General features: G+C 44.1%; 1 protein-coding gene across 1 annotated transcript in view; it reads left to right on the top strand.

The window, feature by feature from the left end:
• Window positions 1-23,652, top strand: part of LOC140390318 (uncharacterized) — a 408,192-nt gene that overhangs the window by 68,114 nt on the left and 316,426 nt on the right. Inside the window, exons 14-17 of the mRNA XM_072475373.1 lie at window positions 201-227; window positions 3,593-3,616; window positions 4,104-4,130; window positions 9,646-9,681. Of these exons, the coding sequence (XP_072331474.1) occupies window positions 201-227; window positions 3,593-3,616; window positions 4,104-4,130; window positions 9,646-9,681 (114 nt within the window). The remainder of the gene's footprint in view (window positions 1-200; window positions 228-3,592; window positions 3,617-4,103; window positions 4,131-9,645; window positions 9,682-23,652) is intronic.

Genomic DNA, 23,652 nt, shown 5'->3' with positions numbered 1-23,652 from the left:
GCCTCCTTCTGCACTGTGTATTCTATAATGTACTTTCTGGCCAGCGCACCACTTCGTCTCACACTGCAACCAAGCGTAAGTGGGAAAAACAATCGAAAACAAGCAGAAATGTCACATGCATTGTTTTCAGTTCCGTTTAGGAGAATTTCATTTTTTTTTACAGCATCTTATTGATCATTTACTTATCACTAACTTTACAGAACATGTCTTCGCTGGAAAAGTATCAGGTGCATGCATAACACGTTCTTCTGTTGACTTGAATGTTCAGATCTTTGACTTCACTGCGGTAAGCCTCCTGTGTCGAAGCTCTGATTATTCCAAGGGTCGGCCGCTCAGAAATATGTTTCTAATAGGTTTTGCTAAGTTGAAGAGCAATGCAGGTCATTGACGAATGTTTCAAAGGCTAATAGAGGCGATCATTTTCAAATTTCTATGAATAAGGGTGTTTTCACCAATATATGGCTGATAATGTAACAGGTTATCATTTGCGAAACAGTGTGGATAAAAATAAGCACATAATTACGGTAAAGCAGTCATATATGAGGCGAAAAATGGAAAACGAATGCAATGCATGGACATTTGACCTTATATATGGAATGCACATAAGAACTAAACACAATATCACCATGTAAACGGTGCGACGATATAATTATTCGAGATACAAGAACATATTTGGACACTTGCACATATTATGTTGGTTCAGAAAAACATTATATATCTAATGAAACGCATGCCCTTACATGGAGTGTATTTAAGCTCAAAAGATAAACGCTGCATCCGAGCGCTTAAATGCCCTTTTAGATGATAGACACGTGAGATATGCTGGGCATCCTCCCTTCGAAATTATACTTTGGCCTTGGATGGGGGAGGCAGTACCCGACTCGAAGTCCTGAATGGCAAGTAGAAGCAGGACAGGTTAAGACCAATTCCCCGAAATCTACAAAGCTAAAGGTAAATATGATCGGCATTTTAAAGTTATGAAAGGCAGAACCCTCCTCTTCCTTCGTGTATCATGCCTTTTCAGGGCGTTTTTATCAATAGATTGCATTTGATTGATCCATAAATATTATTATTGGCGAATTGTTGCACTGATTTACCATTTAATTGCACAGAATTGCTGGCGATGACTCTCGTCAGCTCCTATCGCCTGTCATCAGATGTATGACAATGATTTTCAGAATAATAGTCAACCTTTATGGCCACATTGGTAAACACACGATCCATGGCTATCAAGACCTGAAATGGAATTTGAGCACCAAGACCATGACATGAACGTCGGGATGTCATCACCGTGCTTGAAAACCTCTGAAGATCAGACGGACAGAAGCAAACTATTTGCCTTCGTTGAATAAGTTCAGTGAGAGGGATAGCTCAAAATTGGTGCCAGTCCTTTCAGAGTAAAGTCTGGAAGCACAAAATATGGCAGAATTAATTTACTCTTGGGCAAACTACTATTTATGCTATGTGAACTATTAATGTTAAATATGATTTAATCTATTTCAGTAACCAAATATACTGGGGATATAAGTAATGCAGGGTTTATATTCCGAGATCACAGCGGAACGTAAATATGGGAATGGACTGCAGACATTAACTGTGTTCATACTATTGCCATTTTGTTTTCCCCTCGTGTTATTCTGCATTAAAATCAACGGGACACCAATTTGCACTGGAAATACAAGAATCTGACAATTGTACTCAACCAGTAAGCATCCGTTTTATTTCACCTATCTTGCGAATGCATCATTCCCTCGATAGCTCTGCCGAAACGTCAAAAGTCAACATAAGAAAGATTGATCTTCGATTTTTAAAATTGCACTCAATTTGTCAGTTTTGACCCTTCCAGTTGTTATTAGGGTTGCTGAAAAAAATAATATTAGATGGAAGTATAACGTTGGTGAATTCAAACAAGTTGCCATTATAAACTTTTCCAATACAATATCTCGATGTCCTATTTATTGTATGGAAAACGGGTCCTAATTGAAGATCCGATACTTCGACCAACGTATGCCATTCGCTGCCGTAATATTATCTATTGTTTTCTCTGAATGTGCATATACCGAAGCAGAACACAAGGTGCTGTAGAATGCTGGGTTGTGATTCTTTTTTTTTCAAACCCACTCGATCGTAAGGCGTCAACATCTTGTGTAATGTATCTCAATGAATGTCAATGGAGTGGGAAACAGATGCATGACAAATGCCCGTAAACCATGTTACTTTCCATAGTTGGAGTTTCTTTCTATTTCTGAGATTAAGTTTGGCTGCTCTTTCGGGGTGTTGATGCAGACGCGAGGTGGCTAATAGCCTCCTTCGTCTCTGTAGGTATTCTATGTTTCTTCTATCTTATAGCCAAGGAGAGAAGGTAATTATTTTATTTTTTCGAAATAATGGCAATTTATCGTGGTCAATCCACATACCCTAAGTTGTGAGACCCACGCAGACACAGTGAGAATGTTCAAACCCCACCCGGTCAGTGACCCATTGCCTGGTCGAACCCAGGTCCTCAGCACCGTAGGGCAGCTGTGCTAACCACTGCGCCACACTGCCGTCCATCGGGGACTGCAATTGAGAGGCGCGGCCTGATAGGGAGGGCAGGGAAGACTATTCCATTTCGCCCGCAACCCCTCCTGGTAGGAAAGTCCCAGGATGCCAGCGACCCATTGAATAAAAAACCTCACCCAAAACGACGGCCAGTGGGCGAAAGTACACCCTGTTGGAATTTTATTACTCAGTGTACAGCGATTCGTAGCCCCCAGGAGCTCTCGGTGACCGAAGAACGACATAACGTGTTTGCGGGCGCTGACATGACTGTAAGTTGGGATTGGAGGAAAAGAGAAGGCAGCAGAGAGGTTCATCCCGGGTATAGGGATGGGTGGGATGTGTGGGATCAAGGAGTAGGCTGAACATGTGGGGACAGGATAGCTGGCGTGAAACGACGGGGGAGACAATGTACTGTGGGTACGCCTCATGCGCTCAGGTACACTGATGTGTCTTGCTACGTTCCGGCTTTCTTTCTGTTTACGCCAGACTTGTTATGGCCTGTACAATGCATTATGGATGGCAAGTAGCTTGGTAGCAGCGCAACTGATTTGTTATTATATTGAAGTATGGCAGACTGGCTGATGATCTTCGCGCCTATCCAGCTGTCGCGAATATTGTGGTCTGTTCGAAGACTTGTAACAGGTAGTTTTCTTGTACCGTTCCTATTTTTTAACCACACCCATTCCGCCGCCGTAAATTCGCCAAGTGTGGTCCATAACATCCAGTTTCAGATGTGCAAAAGACCTTTCCATGCTGACGAAAGTCAACTTAATTTGGGAATGACATGCAATTGACGTTATCCTGATCAAGAAAGATAATTTCGCTCTCGTCAAAGCATTTATTCTTTTCATTCTCGCATCATATTGGCCACATATGTGACACACAGCTTTAACATTTGATCGAACATTCCTGACATCCGGCCACCTCTGCAATACTTTGGACTCTGAAGGCCGGGGAGCAATTAGATAGATGAATATGGTGTTAAAACGTAGCAAAGTAAATCTCCAAGTTGGATGAGAATATGTTTTATTTTGATTATCATTATTTTCAGAAAATCAAACGCTGCTAGATTGTGGTAAGGAAGATTTCCTTTTAATCGGAAATGCAGTTTGCAGTGAGGAAGAAGACCAATAACATGGACATTTATCACCAAAGAGAAGTTTAAAAATATATGCGTTTTATAAATAGTTTTATTAAAATGCTCATTTTTAAATCGAGGACGGGTAAGCAGAGGAGATTGTCTCAGCGTTGGAACCACATGTCACACAGGAAGACTGGATGGATACAAAACGTTTCCAAGATAATATATTGTGCCATGATTGCCGTTGCCAATTTAGAATTCCCCGATTAGTAAATCAATATTATTTAAATTACGAAATTAAGATATTCTTGATTTGTATGGAAACTTTCGCGTCATAACTGAGTCTACATGCGAAGCAGAGAGAAGCTAGCACCTTTGCCAGGATATTTACAGTAAGGATGAGGTTAATATAAGACGTGGTTCTATTTCCTCTATTCTGCATTATTGTGAACCATAATTATCTTGTTGCATGTTGATGCAGAAAACACGTTGCGTGCAAAAACATTAGGTGAGTAGCTTCTACATCAAAGAAAGCATCAAAAATTGTAATTATATAAATGGTCGAAATGTAAAGCATAATACGAAATAAAGAAATTACATTCTATTCATGATCAGATGGAAATTTCTCACACTTTCTATTGCTTGTCAACTCACCAAAATTCTCTACCTGTTTAGGTTCATCTAGGGACTTTTAAAACAGACCCTATCCGACCTGTGGGTCGGTTGCCCTCTCCAAAACTATAATTTATTTTATTGTGGCGGGTACATAAAATTCGAAACAAAGTTGAACTCCTAAACCAAGCTCAAATAGCGGGTCAGCATTTCGAAAATGAGAGTAAACATGGCCCTCTATCAGCCGGAACGGGTAGATGAATTTGTTTCGATGACTTATTCTAAATATGAAATGTGAGTAGTTTTCCAAAGGTACTACATAGACGTGGAATCGGGCTGCTGCTGTTACCGATATCTCAGACAGCCATACCATCTCATGACTGGGCTGAGTTTTGTTAAGATTGGAAATTGCTCAATGCCGAATCGAGGCAAAGCGGTTAGCCGACAAGCATTCAAATGGCGTCGGTCAAATAGAGACACTCACCCACTCTAACTCGAGAAGAATTCGTCAATATTTTGCACGTTGCCTGAATCGGCGATTGTATAGAATAGCCAAATTAGCTGGCAGAAAGAGTGTACATTTATCTATGGGCAGAGATCAACGCTTCAGAAAATATTGGAAGAATGAAGACGCTATAAATTCAAATATGGAAGTCTTAACTGTAAGTGTGTATATTTCTGAAAATTTATACTTCTTGTGATTTGGACACCTGTAATAATTCCCAAATTTAAACGATCGCAGCAATTCATCTCAGAATGGAAAGCGGCGTTGATTGGTTACGAAGTCAACTCTCATTGTTCGAAGAGTTTCATGGAAGCATCCGTGATTAGTTTCCTTGACAATTGAACTGCCCGCGTTGAAGATAATATCGTTGATTGCATCAGACTGGTACCTGCTAACGAATTGTGTTGCTCACAGCAATCGTACACAAGGCTTACTGTGAGCTTGACTGAGTTCTATGAAAGATGGTTGGTATCAGCTATATACACACTCTCTGTGGAGTCAATGATAACCAATCGTGGCATTATATCTAATAGTAATCGTTTAGCCTTGGGTTTGACATGTGGGGGGGGGGGGGGGGGCGGGGATTGAAATGTTACCTAGTGGGCTTAGGACAACTGAAGGAACATGTTGCTAGATTCGATCAGCCACTCTCTGCGACATACAACCCACGTTTCTGGCATTGGACCTGCAGTGATATCCACACGGAACGTTCATCGATTGTATGGCATGTAGTCTTTTTGGACCGCAGGTATTATTGTTTCAACAGAAAGCAACTGTTCTGTCGTGCATGGCAGGATTTAAAAAATGGTCTGTTTGGTCAATTGCTGCGTTTTAAAAAACACTAGCTTTCCATGGTAATTTCCGATTACTGGGCAGCTTTTAACACTGAAAATGTCGTGCTTTGCCAGTTTTCGAATCTATCCGTTCAGGATTGCCATTTCCCCCAGATATTCGCCCTCTCCGCTTAACCCCTGCTTGGTCCAACGTAGCTCATACTTGGTAGACGATTACAATTTTCTATTTAGGAGGTTTTTCCAGCAATTGGGTTGGGCAAGGCATGCTGAACAATTCTGAGTTTGCGAATAGCTGTACTCGCAACTATTTACAACTGATCCGCAGGATTCGTAGCATGGTACATTTTCACTTTCTAGAATTGAAATACATTCATACCATCGGAGCCGTTCTCTGCAAACCAAACTATGTTAACGCCTGTTTTTTTTATTACAAAGAGCCTTGGAACGTACGCTTCCCTTTGCTGTCGTTACGATAGAAGCTCTGGTAAAAAGAGATAACATGCCAACAAATTCGAAAACCGCCCCCCCCCCCCCCCCACCCCCACCCCCGATCCACATTGTGGCCATTCGATAGTTCGCATTGAACATGTTTGTCCTGATCCGTGCAAATTAATAGCTTCAGCAACGTATCTCTCAGTTCAGGAATATTCAAGCTCAGAATCACCAACTGATTGTTTAAATGCGGCTCATAGACCAGAGGACCATAAGACATAGGAAGGAAATTCGGCCTTTGGCCCTTAGACTATGTTCTGCTATTTTTGATATCATGACTGATCTGATATGATAATCCTCAATTTTATTTTCCCGAAAATTCCCCCAAACACTTTGTTCCGTGGCCGACTAAAAATCTGCTATCTCTGCCTTGGACATACTTATCGACAGAGCCTCTTCGGATCTCTGCGCTAAAGACACCCACAGGCTACTACCGTCTGAGAGAAGGACATCCTACTCACCTGTCTTAAATTAATACAATCTTACTGTGAGATTATGCCTCCTGATCCGAGAATCTAGGAGAACGAGAAGTAAACTCCTAGCATTGACCTTGCCAAGTCCCTGAAAATGCTATAAACCTCGATAAGGTCGCCTCACATTCTTCTACGCTGCAAAGAGTACAGCCCCAACCTACTCAACATTACCTCAAAGAACCAACTGCCCCCACCCCCCATACCCGGCATCAACCTCGTGAACGTCCTCTGGAGTGCCGCATTTGAAACAGATATTTCCTTTGATAACGGGAAGATAAGTGTCCACAGTATTCCTGCTGTTGTATAACTAGTGTCGTGCAAGTTTTATAATTCTTCCCATTTCTCTACTCCACTCCGTTTCAAATGGAGGTCAACATTCCATTTGCCTTCCCAATTGCCTGCTGAAGTACATGCTTTTTTTTGTGATGTATACACGAGGACCCCGACTCCCTCTGTGCTGCATATTCCAACAGTATTTCTCCTTTTAAAATGTACTCAACCTGTTTGTTCGTTGTACCAAAGTGTATAACTTCAGATTTTCCTTCTTCGTATTCCATGCGCGACGATTTTGCCCACTGACATAAATGCTGATAACCTCTGTCGATTCTTTGTGTCACCCTCACAACCTTTTTTCCGACGATGTTTGTGTCATCTTCAAACTTGGCAATAGTCCACTCACTTCGCTCATCCAAGTCAATAATGCATCCTGTAAATAATTAATGATCAGCACTGATCTCTGCTCCACACCACTAGTTACAATTTGCAATCATGTAAATGCCTCTCTTAGCCGATCATACTCTGCCTTTTATGAGTAATACAATGCTCTAGGAATGCTAATATACTGCACGAAGGACAGATGTAGCAACACACGAGTAATACGGAAGGATAATCAAATATTTCCATTGGTATTTCCACATTGAGATTTTACAACTTCTATTCGAATGTCATTGCACCACCTTTCTCACCATATGACAAGTTCAGTGTGAGAGTTCTGGACGCAGTATGCAGTTGTTCATACTTCTGTTAATATTCTGGAAATAGCGAAATGTTTTAAATGGTTACTTTGCAATGAAACACATATATTGCTTGTTTTGTAGTGAGAAAATATTTTGTAGAGTCTCTGGGTATAATATGTAGCTGAGAAATATTATTTTGATCATTATTCTAGTAAAGGACCCTGATTCATTTAATTCTGACCAAGTTACGTCTTATCATTGTGCAAGCGCACTTGAAAAGATTTTGACAATGGAAACATGGAATAGCCTTGATATAGCCTCGCAACACACTAAGTTCAAAGTCAATTAGCGATCGGCAATATATTCTGGTCCAGCTAGCGACGCCTGCATCACCTGACCGATTAAATGTAATGTTGCATTGATCATTATTCGAGTGATGGACTCTAAATCATTTGGTTCTGAAGTGTGACTCCTGTCAAAACGCAGTTGAATACATTTGGACAATCAAAAACAACCCATGATTGCACAGATCAGCACGATTAACATATGAATACATAAACGTGTCTACTTCAACACAGGCTAATATATATTTTACTGAATTCATGGTTGTAACGTGCACAGAATCGGGTAAATTATTAGTTTTAAATCTTCACAGGATTCCCCTCACATGATCTCTAATAGCGCTCCAAAATCATCTTCACCGAAATTACAGAACTACACGGACAAAAGATCACAGTTCAAACAACAGGTCCACTGTTTCCCCTTGTTTTTTTCTGATTGGCAAAATCAAAACAGGGGGAAAGCAGTGGAACATTACATCAAAAACGGTCAATTGTAAATTGCTTACCATCGTACATTTTCCTAGTTATTGAACGAAGTCGATTTTGTGGCCACCGGATAGAAATCCAGAGGAACCTCAGACAATATGCTTTTAGGCCCTTCAGCAATCCCTGTGCTCTTGCTGCAATGGGACATTTGAACTTCTGTTGCATCTGGAAGCCTCAGGATATCCGATTTAAAGTCGGTGAAGTCAGTAGTTCTGATTAATTTGGAATACTAGTACAATTAACTAAGCCGAAGGCCCATTATACTTCCTGATTGATATTGCACGTAAACCGCCCCCCCCCCCCTCCTAGCTTCCAGTTGGACTGCATGGTTCACCTCCGGACACACCATATCATCAGCCCACTGATCTTCGAACTGCTGACACTCACAAACCCGCGAATAACGTCCAACCTTGACTACACAACTGACCCTTGTCCAGTTCTAATTATACGACTAACCACGTAAGCCCCAACAACAACCTGGAGCACGACAAATTCTCCGAAACACAAATAACCTGCAGAATTCTGACTGCACCCCAACCTATGACGACACCCATCCTCATGACACCTGAGTAAACCCCACTCTTTCGCCCAGTTAACTTGTGCCAGAATTTGCTGCATTTCCACAGCTGACCATCTTCATCATCAACGCACCCCGTTCTCGTACCTCGCCTCACACTGTCCTACCCTGATCACTGGCTACCTATGATCCCTCACCCCTGATTACCTCTCACCCTTCGAAGAACCTCATACACCCCAAGTACATCAATCCCGATCCGCTGATTACACCGCTAATTCCTGTCAACCTCTGATCTCTCATCCACGCCTAAACTCACCGACTACAACACCCCCCCCCCCCGCAGAATAACCTTCATTATTATCCCCACAACGCTTGATATCTTCGCCCAGCCCAGCCCGCCATTCCCTGCTCAAGTATCTTAAATGCTTACCTTTGGCTACTAGCTTGTAAACATGGAATTTAAACAAAACACTATTTAAACTGATTGGTATACGGCCACTTATGCCTGTCTTAGTTTCTCCTATTCCTACTATACTGAGAGGAAATGACGAAAGTTGCACAAATGCTCCACTTTACTGACTAGCCCGATTTGCATGTCAGGACAACACATGTGAATTTCCTGTGTAATGTATGTTAAAAAAAAAAGAATGGAGTGGAACTCCAAAGATGCTCGCCTCTTGGGGGAAGATTTGCGACTTTATTTTCAGACTGATTTGCTATTGTAGTTCCTTCTACATTTATTCCGTGAGGCATTTAATGAAACTGCAAACAATAGTGACAAAGTTGAAATGTGTGTCACCTTGCAATCGTAACCAAATTACACATAACTGTTTTTAACTAATTTCAGAACTAGAAAATGTGAAACGACATCTTCAAGACAAAGGTTTGAATCAAACAAATTGCAAAAAGTTCTTATACAGTTAAATTTCAACATATTCCGATACTGCATACGTACGAAGATAGATAATTAATTATGTTTTATATCAGGTTGTTTGATCAAGGAATTGTCAATATCAATTTACACTATGCTTGTATGGACGTTTTCTATTTTAATGTTTTCCCAGATCAGCGGGCGTCACTGCCGGGGCAGGATTTGTATGGGCCATCCGCGAATGCCTTTGAGGCGGTGGCGATGACCGAGTTCCTTGACCGCTGCAGCCGATGTGATGAAGTTGCAGCTACATGGCAGTTAGGGTGGGAGCTTCAGGCTTTTGAAACAGCGGCAGACAAGAAACGCCGACACAGTACTACACTAGCATGGTTTATCGCTTGGAGGTTAGCTCAGAGGCGTTGGTGTTCTGTTCCATCGGCTTCTTTTACCTTTGACGTGGTAGGCGTTCCAGGCTTTGAAATGGGTTGCTACATATATCTTGCTGAGTTCCTGCTGGGTCCCTGATGGTTGTTACATTTTGCTACCAATTTAATATTATTATGGAGGGAACGAATGTTACAGTTGCATGCAACAAGCGTGGTGCTTTGTAAAAAACGATAAAACGTCTTGAGTGTTGGTTGGAGCTGTAATCATCGATGCAAATAATGAGTAGTCCAATACACTCCGACATTGTACCTCATAGATGGTGGAAAATATTTGGGGACCTGGAGATTAGCTACCTCCTCCGAACTCCCAGGTCTTATATATCCTGATAGCTACTACATTGATATGGTTGGTACAGTAATGTTTCCGGTCAATGCGAAGACCAAGGGCGTGGAGAGTTGATGAGGCAAACATAGTATGGACATTGAAATTCAAAAGAAAATGATTGCAAACTTTCCAGCAGGAAATGATCATTTCCTGGCACACTTGTCATGCGAACGTTTGATAACATTTTGAACTAAATTTTTGACTGTTGAAACATTTCTGTAACGCAGTCAGTGAGAAATCGAATTACATTCGGATGTGCTTTGTCCCAACACGCGTCATTAACTCATGTCTATAAGTGAGCAGTTTTTTGGTTGATTTTTCTTTGGCAGTTGTAATTTATCATTGATCCTGAACTTAAACATTTTTTTTACAGCACCCAATTATTTTTTTTCCAATTAAGGAGAAATTTAGCGTGGCCAATCTACCTAAACTGCGCATCTTTGGGCTGTGGGGGTGAAACCCATGCAGACATCGGAAGAATGTGCAAATTCCACACGGATAGTAACCCAGGGCCGGGATTCGAACCCCGATCCTCAGCGCCGCAGTCCCAGTGCTACCCACTGTGACACATGCCGCCGTCGTGGATCGTAAGCTTCAAATATCTAGGGTGTTGTAAGCCAAAAGTATTTCAGAAGATGTGATGGCGGACTGTTCATAATTGCACCGGAGAGAGGTGCACGGAAAGTAACCGTGGATTTTAAACCCTTGCATTGCGAAAACGACACTATAATATAAACTAGGGACTTCTGATGTTTTCGACTTTCTGAGCAGAATATTTGCGCAGCAAATGTTCGAAGGTTTGAAACGACTTCTAACTCCTGTTGAACAATGCTACAGACAGCCTTTATTCTCGGATAGGGATTCCGGGCTGCCCCGACCCCTACGACTAATACCAGACTATGATTACGCTGTAATTATCTCCAAAACCCAGCACCTCACCTCATCCATAGTGGCTATTCTCCCCACTCGACAAAACGCCAGAGAGTAGCGAACTTCTCAGAACCGACTATCTTCCCAGCACCCCATAAGAACAGTACATCATAACGAGACTCTCTTTTCCAAACACACAGGATACATAACTTCAGATACTTTCCACACATCCTCAAGTCCCCCTTTAAAAAAGAGAGAAGCTGCCTTCGAGAGGCCTACGATCACTTAATCCCTGTTACACATTTGATGTCTCATCCAACCGTCACCAGACGACTGACAGCATTGCTGAGCACCGAACCACCAAGCAAACATGCCACAACTAAGTGAGCAGTAAACCAAGCCACGACACACATTCAACCCCAGCCTGGAAAACAACTTGACCATCCGCAGTACCGGCTACCCTGACAGTCACCCGACTGCCTTCCTGACGGCAGACTAACCGCCACCCCGACACTCCCAACATCAATATTTGGTTCATGGACTCACTAGTGCGTCCTGCATTACACGTTCACCGCCCACCTCTCCCCCCCCCCCCTCTCCCACTCCCCCCTCTCCCACCCCCCCACCTCTCCCGCCACCCCAGTCCCAGCACCTCTGCTGGCTAACTCCCTCACTAGTTCCTAGTTCCCAACAATATCCTTCACTTAACAATACTGCCATTTGCTACTATTGAGTTAGTTTCTATTTAGAGTCACAGAGGTTTACAGAATGAAAACCGACCGTTCGGCCCAACTTGTCCATGCCGCCCAGTTTTTACCACAAAGCTAGTCCCAATTGCCCGCATTTGGCCCATAACCCTCTCTACCCAGTTTTCCCATATAACTGTCTAATTCCTTTTTCAAACAAAAAAGAATGTACCCGCCTCTAGTATTGCATCTGGCAGCTAGTTCCAGACACTCACCACCCTTTGTTTGAACCCATTGCCCATCTGGACCTTTTTCTATCTCTTCTCTCTTACCTTAAACCTCGCCCTCTAGTTTTAGACTCCCCAACTTGTGGGAAACGATGTTTACTATCTACCTTATCTATGCCACACATTATTCGATGCACCTCTAGAACTAACCCTAAACCTCCTACACTCCAGGGGAAAGGTCTCACACTATCCAGCCTATGCTTATAACTCAAGCCATCAAGTCCCAGTAGCATTCTAGTAATTATCCTGTGCACTCTTTCTAGTTTAATGATATCATTTGTATTAAAGGGTGATCAGAACTGAACACAGTATTACAGGTGCGGCCGTAAAATGTGTTGTATAACGCAGAAATACGTCCCGGATCCTGAATTCAAAGTTCTGACCAAATGAACAAAATATGCCGAGTGCTATCTTCACAAACCTGTCTACCTGCGACTGCGCTTTCAAGGAGCAACGGACTTGTACTGCCAGATCATTTTGTTCTACAACTCTCACCAACTCCCGACCATTAACTGAGTAGGTCCTGGCCCGATTCATTCTACTAAAATGCATCACCTCACATTCATCTAAATTAAATCCCACCTGGCATTCATCGGTCCACTGACCCAATTGATCAATTCCCGTTGCAATCCTAGGCAACCTTCTTCACTGTCCATTATGCCACCGATCTTGGTGTGATCTGCAAACGTAGTAACCACGCCTCTTAAACTTTCATCCAAACCGTGAGTATGAATGACAAATTACAGTGGACCTATCACCGATCCCTGAGGCACACCGCTGGTCACAGGTCAGCAGTTTGAAAAACACTCCTGTACAACCATACTTTGTCATCTGGTGTCAAGCTAATTCTGCATCTAATTGGTTCCCTCACCCTGGATCCTGTGAGATTTGAACTTGCGCAACAAGCTACCACACGGTACCTTGTCAAAGATTTTGCTAATATCCATGTAGACAACGTCGACCGAAATGCCCTCATCTACCTTCTTGGTTACCCCTTCAAAAAACACATTCAAATTCGTGAAACACGATTTTTCACTCCCAAATCAGCCCTTGCTTCTTGAAATGCCTATAGATCCTACCTCTCTGAATACCTTCTTACAACTTACCCATCACAAACGTTAGGCTCACCGGCCAGTACTTCCCAGGCTTTTTACTGCGACCCTTCCTAAACAAAGGCACACCATTTGCTACCCTCCAAACTTCAGGCACCTCACCTGTGGCTGGAAAAGATTCAAATATCCCTGTACTGGACACGTAATTTCCTTCCTAGCCTCCCTCAACGTCGTGGAATACATTTCATCTGGTCCAGGAAATTTATCTATCTTCATGAGCTTTACGATTTCCAGCACCTCCTTCTCTACAATATGTACACTCCCAAAGACAAGACTAGTTACTTGCCCACGTTCCCGAACATTCATGCCTTTTTCAACAGAAATACCGGTGAGAAATATTGATTTTATTTAGGATCTCACCGATCCCTTAAGGGGTCCAACTTTCTCCCTCGTACTCTTGTGCACTGTGTGGACTTGCTGAAGCTCTTTGGATTATCCTTTGCTTTATCTGCCAAAGCTATCTCATGTCCCCGTTTAGCCCTGCTGATTTATCTCTTAACTCTTCTCCGACTACCTCTACAATCTTCAGCAGCCGATGTATTCATATGCCTCTTTCTTCTTTTTGACCAGCTTTTTAATACTCTGAGTTATCCAGGGTTCGCTTCTTCAACCAGCCTTGCCCTTCATTCTATTTTTAAAAACAAATTTAGAGTGCCAAATTACGGTTTTGTTTACCAATTCAGGGGAAGGGCAATTTAGCATGGCCAATTCACCTAACCTGCGCATCTTTGGATTGTGCGGGAGAGACCACGCAGACAAGAGGAGAATGTCCAAACTCCACATGGACAGTGACAGGGGGCTGAGATCGAAGGCAGGCCCTCAGCACCATAGGCAACAGTGCCAGCCATTGCGCCTCCTTGCTTTCCGCCCTTCACTCTGAACGAAAGTGCTTACCCTGTACCCTGCTTAACATTACTTTTGAAAGTCCCCCACTTACTCGCCGTCTTTGCCTGCCAACACGTTCCCCCTACCAACATTTGAAGGTTTCTATCGAATACCACGACAATTAGTCTTGGCCCAATTTAGAATTTTAAATTTGGGCCAGACCTATTATTCTCCATAGCTCTCTTAAAAGTAATGGTACATTGGTCACTGGTCCAAAAGTGATTCCTAACGAACACTTCTGTCACCTGCCCTTCCTTACTTACAAAGAGGACGTTAGGCTTCACTCCCTCTCCAGTCGGGCGATCCGAATACTGGATGAGAAATTACTCCTGAATACACTCAACACATTTCTCTGCATCCATGCCTCAAAAGCTAAGGCTGTCGTAGTCACTGTTGGAAAAGTTTAAGTCCCCAAATATTACCACCCGATGTTTCTTGCAGCCATCTGTAATTTCCTTGCACATTTGCTCCTCCATTTCCTGCGGACTATTTGGGGGGCTGTTGTACAAAAGCTATCAATGTTCTCTCTCCTTTCTTATTTTTCAGTGCTACCCATCTGGACTCGGTGGACAAACCCTCGGAGATATCCACTCTCAGTACTGCTGTGATATTTTCCCGGATCAACAATGCAACTCCCCCTCCTCTCCTACCTCCTGTTCTATATCTCCGAGAGTATCTGTACCCTGGATCTGCCGTGCTTTAGCAGACCATCTGCCCGGTTATGTTTTGTGCAGTCTCCCTTTCTCTTAGCCTTACTGGAACCACTGACTGAGTTATCCACAGTGCTGTGACCCTTTTTGCTTTTTGTCTTTGTTTTTACTGCCTTTCACATTTCCCCTTACTGCCTTTTGTTTCTCTGCCCACTTTCTTCCCCTCCGACTTCCTGCGACGGTTCCCACCCCCCTACCACAATAATTTAAACCCTTCCCAACAGCAATAGTAAACACTCCTTACCCTATGTATAGATTATCATAGATTATCATAGAATTTACAGTGCAGAAGGAGGCCATTCGGCCCATCGAGTCTGCACCGGCTCTTGGAAAGAGCACCCTACCCAATATCCACACCTCCACCCCATCCCCAAAGCCCTGTAACCCTACCCAACACTAAGGGCAATTTAGCATGGCCAATCCACCTTACCTGCACATCTTTGGACTGATCATATAATGTACAATGCAGAAGGAGGCCATTCGGCCCATCGTGTCTGCAAAAGCCCTTGGAAAGAACACCTTACCTAAGCCCAAACGTCCACTATATCCCCACACCTCCACCCTATCCCCGTAACTCCAGCTGACGTTTTTGGGACAATAAGGGTAATTTAGCATTGCCAATCCACCTAAACTGTACATCTTTGGACTCTGGGAGAACACCGGTGCACCCGCAAGCAAGCCATGCAGACACAGCGAGAATGCGCAGACTCCGCACAGACAGTCACCCAAGTCGGGAATCGAACTTGGGACGCTGGAGCTGTGAAGCAGCTCTCCTAACCATTATGCCACCATGCTGCTTTCTAAGATATCGGTTCCATTCCGGCTCGGGTACAGAACGCCCGGCTTGTACTAGTCCCACCTCCCCCAGAAACGGGACATCCTCCACCCTGTGGGGGGGGGGGGGGTCTCTAGCTATCCTCTCTATCCATGTCTTTCATCACTTTGCACAGCTCGATCAAATCACCTCTCTTCCTTCGCCGCTGCAATGTGAAAATGCCCAGCTCCCTCAACCTTTCTTTAGAAGACAAGCCCTCTAGTCAAGGCAACATCCTGCTAAATCTCCTCTGCACACTCTTTAAAACACACATACCCTTCCTTTCATAAGGGCGACCAGACCGGGACACAATATTCCAAGTGTGGTCTAACCAGGGTTTTATAAAGTTGCGTCAAAACCTCGCTGCTCTTAAACTCAATCCCCCTGTTCATGAAAGCCAACACACGATACCCATTTTTAACAACCCTATCAACCTGGGTAGCAACTTTGAGGGATCTATGTACGTGGACCCCATGATCCCTCTGTTCCTCCACACGTCCAATAATCCTGTATTTAGCATTCAAAGTCGACATTCCAAAATTGATCACTTCACAGTTATCTAGGTTGAACTCCATCTGCCACGTCTCAGAACAGCTCTGTATCCTATCAATGTCCTGCTTTAACCAGCAACATTCCTCGACATTATTTACAACTACACCAACCTTCGTGTCACCGGCAAACTTACTAACTCAACCTTCCACTTCCTCACCAAGTCAGTTATAAAAACACAAAGAGTAGAGGTCCCAGAACAGATCCCCGCAGGACTCCACTGGTCACGGACCTCCAGGCAGAATACTTTCCATCCACTACCACTCGCTGTCTTCTGTCGGCCAGTCAATTCTGTATCCACGCAGCTAAATTTCCATGTATCCCATGCCCCCTAACGTTATCAGTGAGGCTACCACAGGGAACCTTATCAAATGCCATACTGGAAACCATATACACATCATCCGCTGCTCACGTGTCTCGTCACATACTCAAAACATTCACTGAGGCTTGTGAGGCATGACCTGCCCCGAACAAAGACATACTGACTATCTTTCATCAAACTATGTTTTCTACCATTTATAAACCCTATATCTCAGGATCCTTACCAATAATTTGCTCACCACAGACGGAAGACTGACTGGTCTTTAATTCCCAGGGATTTCCATATTACCTTTCTTGAACAGGGTAACAACATTCGCCTCCTTCCAATCATCCGGTATTACTGCAGTGCAGAGTGAGCACACAAAGAGCATCGCCAACACAAAGGCGCAGGAATCTCCTCCCTCGATTCTCGTGGAAACTTTGGGGTTATCCCGTCTGGCCCAGGGTACGTATCTATCCTGCAGCATTTCAAAATTTCCAGCACATCCTCCTTCTTAAGTTCAACCAGTTATCGCCGATTAACATGGTTCAAGCTGTTCTCACGAGCAACACGTTCCCTCCCTCTAGTGAATACTGAAGGAAACAATTAAATTAGGGACTCGCCTACCTCCTCAGACTCGAGGCACACGTTTCCTCCACTATCCCTGATCGGCCGTACTCTCACTCTAATCATCCTCTTATTTCGCACATCAGTGTAGAACGCCTTGAGGTTCCTCACAATCCTTCCCGACAGGGATCTTGCATGCAGGTTTCTAACTCTCCGAAGTCCATTTTTGTGTTCCTTCCTGGCTACCTTATAACCCTCTAGAGCCCTGCCAGACCCTTGGATTCTCAACCTTAAGTATGATTGCTTCTTCCTCTTCACTAGACGCTGCATTTCTCTTGTCATCCAAGGCTCCTTCACCTTACCATTCCTTCCTTGCCTCAGTGAGACAAAATATCCAGCACTCGCGGAATGTTCTCCTTTAACAACATTACTGTTGTGCATTTGCCTGAGAACATCTGTTTCCAATTTATGCTCCTCAGCTCCTGTCTAATAGCAGTATAATTTGCCCTACCCAAATTAAATATCTTCCCTTACTACCTATTCCTATCCCTCCCCATGACCATGGCAAAGGTCAATGAGTTGTGATCACTGTCACCGAAATGCTCTCCCACCCAGACGACTGGCATCTGGTCTGGTTAGTTGCCAAGCACCAAATCTAATCGGTCCTCCCCACGAGTCGGACTATCTGCATATTGAGTCAGGAATCATTCCTGGACACACCGGACAAAATCTGCATTCAAACCATTTGCGCTCAGGAGGTTCCAGTCAATATTAGGGAAGTGGAATTCACTCATGACAGTAACTCTATTGCTTTCGCAGCTTTCCAAGATCTGCCGCCCAATCTGTTCCTCCATCTATCTGCTGCTATTGAGGGGAGATGAAAGAAAACTCTCAATAAAGTGACTGTTCCTTGCTTGTTTCCTTCATCCGATCACACTGACTCAGTTGACAAACGCTGCTCGACTACTTCCTTCTTTGCAGCTGTGATGCCCTCTCTAATTAAGAGTGCCACCCCCCCCCCTCGTCTTTTACCACCTTCCCTATTCTTCTTAAAATATCTAAACCCCGGAACATCTAACAACCATTCCTGCCCCTATGAAATCTATGTTCCATAATGGCCACAACATGGTAGTTCAAGTACTGATCCATGCTCTATGTTCAACTCCCTTATTACTGACACTCCTTGCATTGAACCAGATACACTTTAATCCATACAACTGATTGCAGCTTTGCCCTATCAACTGTCTGTCCTTCTACACAGACTCTCTGCATACTATTTCTGCCTGTTCAACAGCTATCCTATAATCTGATCCGTAGCTCCGGTTTCCATGCCCCTGCCAAACCAGTTTAAAACATCCCGAAGAGCTCTAGCAAACCTCCCGCCCAGGATATAGGTGCCCCTCCAGTTTAGGTACAACCCGTCCTCATGTGCAGGTCCCACCTTCCCAGAATGTATCTGTATGTTTGAAGTCTTCCGTCCTACACCAGCCGTGTAACCACGTGTTCAGCTACACTCACTCTCTGTTCGTTGCCTTACTAGCACATGGCGCCGATAGCAACCCTCGGATTACTCCTCTACTCGTGATGCTCTTTAACTTCCAACCTAACTCCCTAAAATAACTATTTAGATCCTATCCCTTGTCGTAGCTTTACCGTTGGTGCATATGTGCACCACGATTTCTGGCTGCTCCCCCTCCCCTTAAGGAGCCTGTCGACTCGATCCGAGATACACCTGGCCCTCGTACCCCGGGGGGGGGGGGGGGGCAAAATGCCTTCCGGGTGCCTCGTTCGCAGCCACATAATCTCCTATCCACTTTCCTAACCATAGAGTCCCCTGTCACTATCGCTTTTCTATTCTCCCATTTTCCTTCTGAGCCACAATCCAGACTCAGGTCCAGAGATCTGGCCACGATGGCCTTCCCCTGGTAGTCCCCCCCTTCCCCCCCCCCGCCCCCCAAACAGCATCCAAAATGGTTTGCTTGTTTTGAAGGGATCCCTGCACTGTCTCCCTGTTTCCTTTGGTTCCCCTGACTGTAATCCAGCTACTCTTGCCCTGAAGCGTGTGTGTGCTTGCTTCCCTGTAACTCATCTCCATCACTCCCTCTGCCTGCCAGATATTCCGAAGCTCATCGAGCTCCAGCTCTAGTTTCCGAACGCGGTTTCCGAGAAGTTGTTGTTGGGTGGATTTCCCGCAGGTGTAGTCAGTGGGAACACTTCTGGTGTCCTTTACCTGCCACATCCTACTGGCGGAGCATGAAACTGCCCGAACTCCCATCCCCTCTGACCTGAATCTTCAAAGAGACTTAAAATAAATAAATAAAAATTAAATAAATATTAAATACCGTTCGCCCCTTAATAAAATACGGATGCTACACTCTCAAGTGATCCCTATAAAATTGGTGATTCTGCTGAATGATACAAATATAGATGACCGCAGTGGACATCTGCACTGTCGTTCTACTCTTCCGATATCTGGTGCCCACCCATTTCCTTTCTCCCTCAGTATTGTTTAACTGCGGTGTGACCAACCCACTGAACGTGATATTCACGACTTCCTCAGCATCGTGAATGCTGCAAAATGAATCCATCAGCAGCTCCAGAACCGTAGACCGATGGAGTAACGGACACCTGATGGTTCACTGAATTCCGATACCGCACAGGAGGAACATGGCACTGGTCTGTGATCTCCTGCCACGATTTCAATTAACTTGAACAACAACTACAATTCTGAGAGAAAATTAGATAAGGAAAACTGCTTACCAGTGACCAATCAATCACTGACCTGCTGGTCGTGGTGACTCATTGACTTCTCCGAAAAGCCTCTTCTGCCGCCGCAGCTGGACAATGTTCTTCCTCATGTTAGTTATTGGAGTGGTTCTTCGGCTGCCAACAGTACAGTCGAGGTGACTCAGTGGATTTCTCCAAATTCCATCTGCTGGAGATGGTATCCTTGTTTACCCCTGCCTGGCTTCCTAACAGTGTCGTGTATCGCACTTAACCGCTCTTTGACATATTTTCTTCGGCTACCCACAGTGCAGTCAAGGTGAATAAGTTGAATACTCCCAGAATCCTCTTCCACCGCCTCTACTGGACGGTGATCGCCCTTTGTCACTGAAGGGGTCTTCAGCTACCCACAGTACAGTCCAGGTGACTGAGTTGACTTCTCCAAGAATCCTCTTCTGCCATCTCTACTGGATGGTGATCTTACTCCTGTTAATCACTGAAGGGGGTCTTCGGTTATGCACAGTACATTCGATGTGATTAAGTTGACCGTTCTCAGATTCCTATCCTGCTGCCTCGACTAGACACTGCAATGAAGTTACTGTAAAAAGTCCCTAGTCGCCACATTCCGACACCTATTCGGGTACACAAAGGGAGAATTTAGAATGTACAAATTGCTTAACTATCGGGACTTGGGGGAGGAAACCCGAGCACCGGGAAGAAACCCACGCAGACACGGGAGAACATGCAGACTCCACCCAGACAGTGACCCAAGCCGGGAATTGAACCTGGGATCGTGGAGTTATGAGGCTACAGTGAGTTGGCTTCGCCCAGAATCTTCTTCTCATGCTTCCACTCGACGATGATCCTCTTGTTTGTCACTGGAGGGTTTCTTCGGCTACCCATGGTAGAGTCGAGGTCACTGAATTGATTTATTCCATTACCCTCTTCTGCCGCCTATATTGGTCAATGATCTTCCTCCTGTGTTCGGCTGCCCACAGTACAGTCGAGGTGACTCAGTTGACTTCTCCCAAAATCCAATTCTTCCACAACATAAACGATCCATGCATCACCATATTGTGATAAATTTGTCCACCTATGTTTGTCCCGCTGCCCTTATCTACACAGGCTGCTCTCAGGTGGATCTGGTCACAAAATTCCCCGGATTGTTGTTACTTTACGAACGCTCAGTTTTGGGATGCAATTACTCTATCATTTGTCGTGAACAACGCTGCCATCCCATACTTCACAATTCTGATTTCGCAAACAGAAGGAATATGAGGATCTCTTCGAACAGTAAATCCTCTTATATTTATCCATCCATGATGCATCACTGTGCCCCAATTGGCACGATGGTGCGTTGAGCAGCATTGCCGAATCACACCATCAGATTCCCGTGTTCAATTTAGGCATTGGGTGCCTGTGTAATGTTTGCACGTTGTCCCTTTATTTCCTGGGTCTCCGACGGGTGACCCGGTTTTCTCTCACAGTGCAACGATGTGGATTGGCCATGATAAATTATTGCCCCTCTATGTCCAAAGATGTTCAGGTTATGTGGGGGTACGGGGATAGGGCAGTGAAGTGGGTGTAGGTGGGGTGTTCTTTCCGCCGGTCGCTGGAGACTGAATTGGCCGAATGCCCCTTCTGCACTGCAATGATATTATGATTCTATCTCATTAATTCTCAGTAAAATTAACTTGGGTTGCTGCGATTTCCGGCAGAAAATATAATTGTGCATCACACTGGTGTCCACCAGTTTTCACATGCTACACAGACATGTCATCGGCCCTCACATTTCAAAACTGCTGAAATTAATAAGGTTTTAAGTTTTGCAATATCACTCAATTTTCATTAATCATTTATGCTGTCAGATTTCTAACAATTTATGCCGCTCTGAGAGGCTAATATACATGAGCAGCTTTGTTCAAGGTACAGAATACTCTACAAAACACTACTACCGTCAACGTTATTGTTACTAATCATATTCGTCCCACTGACGAAACATCTACTGCTTTGACCCAATGAATATCTCCCAATAGGATGCCCCCAAACGGCGAACCACCATTCGCTAACCTTATCACTCTACGTCCAATCATCTCACTGTCATTTAATCCCATTGCCTTCACAATCACCCACCCACAGATATACTGACCAGTTATCTCTCCAATCGAACAACTGCCCACCACTTCATTCACACAGACGCAACCACGGACCTCCTCACTCAACCTCCACACAAACATTCATCCTCCCGGTAACCAATAATGAACTGAAAGATTTGAATCATGAGACGCTCGCTGGAACACGACATGTGATGTCGGAAATTTGGTCCTGCCCTGGCTACTTCTCTAATCCCCAATCTGCACGGCTGGTATTTGAATCAAGGCTTCATTAACATTCTAAGAGCTGAATCCCGTACAAAACTGTGCAATGCTCTCCATGATTGGCATCAATGAAGTATGGAGTGCCATTTTTTGCTGAGTGCCGGAAGTTCAGGAAAGAGTGGAATTTTAGATAATTAACCTGAATCTGAAAAACAAACTTTATAAAACGTATTTAAATTGCTGATAATTTTACAAGATTACACATTGTTGGCAGAAATTTGAAAATCCTTCAGATACAAAGAAGGTCAAAACAGTGCCCCATAGTGGGACCAGCGATGAGAGCAATATATGGCACTTACTAACCAGTTCCGACCGGTTTCTTTAAGCAGAAGATTAAATATGGGATGCTGACTCTATGAAAACAAGTTTGTTCAGTGCCTTGCGCACAGTACAATTGTGCTCTGAGTGACGGAAGTAAATGTAACGTTTAATGAAGTGGAGCAGCGGAGATGTAAAAAGAGCGGTAGCTGTGAGTCTGATCGGAGATTTAAAAAGAGGCTTAGCTGACAGCAAGAGTGAAGACTAAAAAAGAGCGAGAGCGAACAGTCAGTGCCGAATTTTAAAAAAGCAGGAACTGAGTGGACACCTTTGGGCAGTGAGCTCAGTTAGGGGAAAAAATCCATGAGTGATAACAAAGGCAAAAGGTAAGTAACTGCTATTTTGCATCGGTTATTCTAAATTGCTTTACAATTAAAGACAGAAAAAGAAATATTTAACAGATTAAGAATACGATAACCCGGCTGGAAAGTTAAAATTTAAAAAGGAACTTAAAAAATAATTAAATAAAACAGAGCTACAAGGCCAGGCGATGTGTTATGTCTGCATGATATGGGAGCTCGTGATGCCCATTCTCGCTCATTTTTGACTTTCTAAGGGGTCAGAGTCCATAATATATCAGCTTCCCCTGCTACACCTTGGAATACAAACTCCTCAGGTGATTAGGAGGCGGAGCGTCCTCCGACTTGGAGAAACACCCAAAGGATATAAATCCCCACTAGGAGCAGGTCGAGGAAAGAAGACTCTGAGGGGAGTGGAGTAGAGAAGTATTGTATTGAGGAGGAGTAGAATATACATTGTTGTCTCATGTCTATGTGGCCACGTGTGGATTTCTTGCCTTCGGTCACAACACTGGCGACGAGGATAACGTGTCGCTGCCGCAACTGCATGACTCTGCACCTCCAACCGGCCTCCACATGCCTTGAAGAGCCCTCTGCTACAGGCAGAGCAATGGCGCTCATTGGTTAGCTTAAAACCTTTGAGGCAGATTCTTATGATTGGGCCGAGTATGTTACAACGGCCCAACTATTCTTGCGAACAAATGCCATTGCA

This window comes from Scyliorhinus torazame, chromosome 14 (genome assembly GCF_047496885.1).
Source record: "Scyliorhinus torazame isolate Kashiwa2021f chromosome 14, sScyTor2.1, whole genome shotgun sequence".
NCBI lineage: Eukaryota > Metazoa > Chordata > Chondrichthyes > Carcharhiniformes > Scyliorhinidae > Scyliorhinus > Scyliorhinus torazame.
The sequence above is the reverse complement of the archived record's forward strand: the minus strand, read 5'-3'. Positions and strand labels throughout refer to the sequence as shown.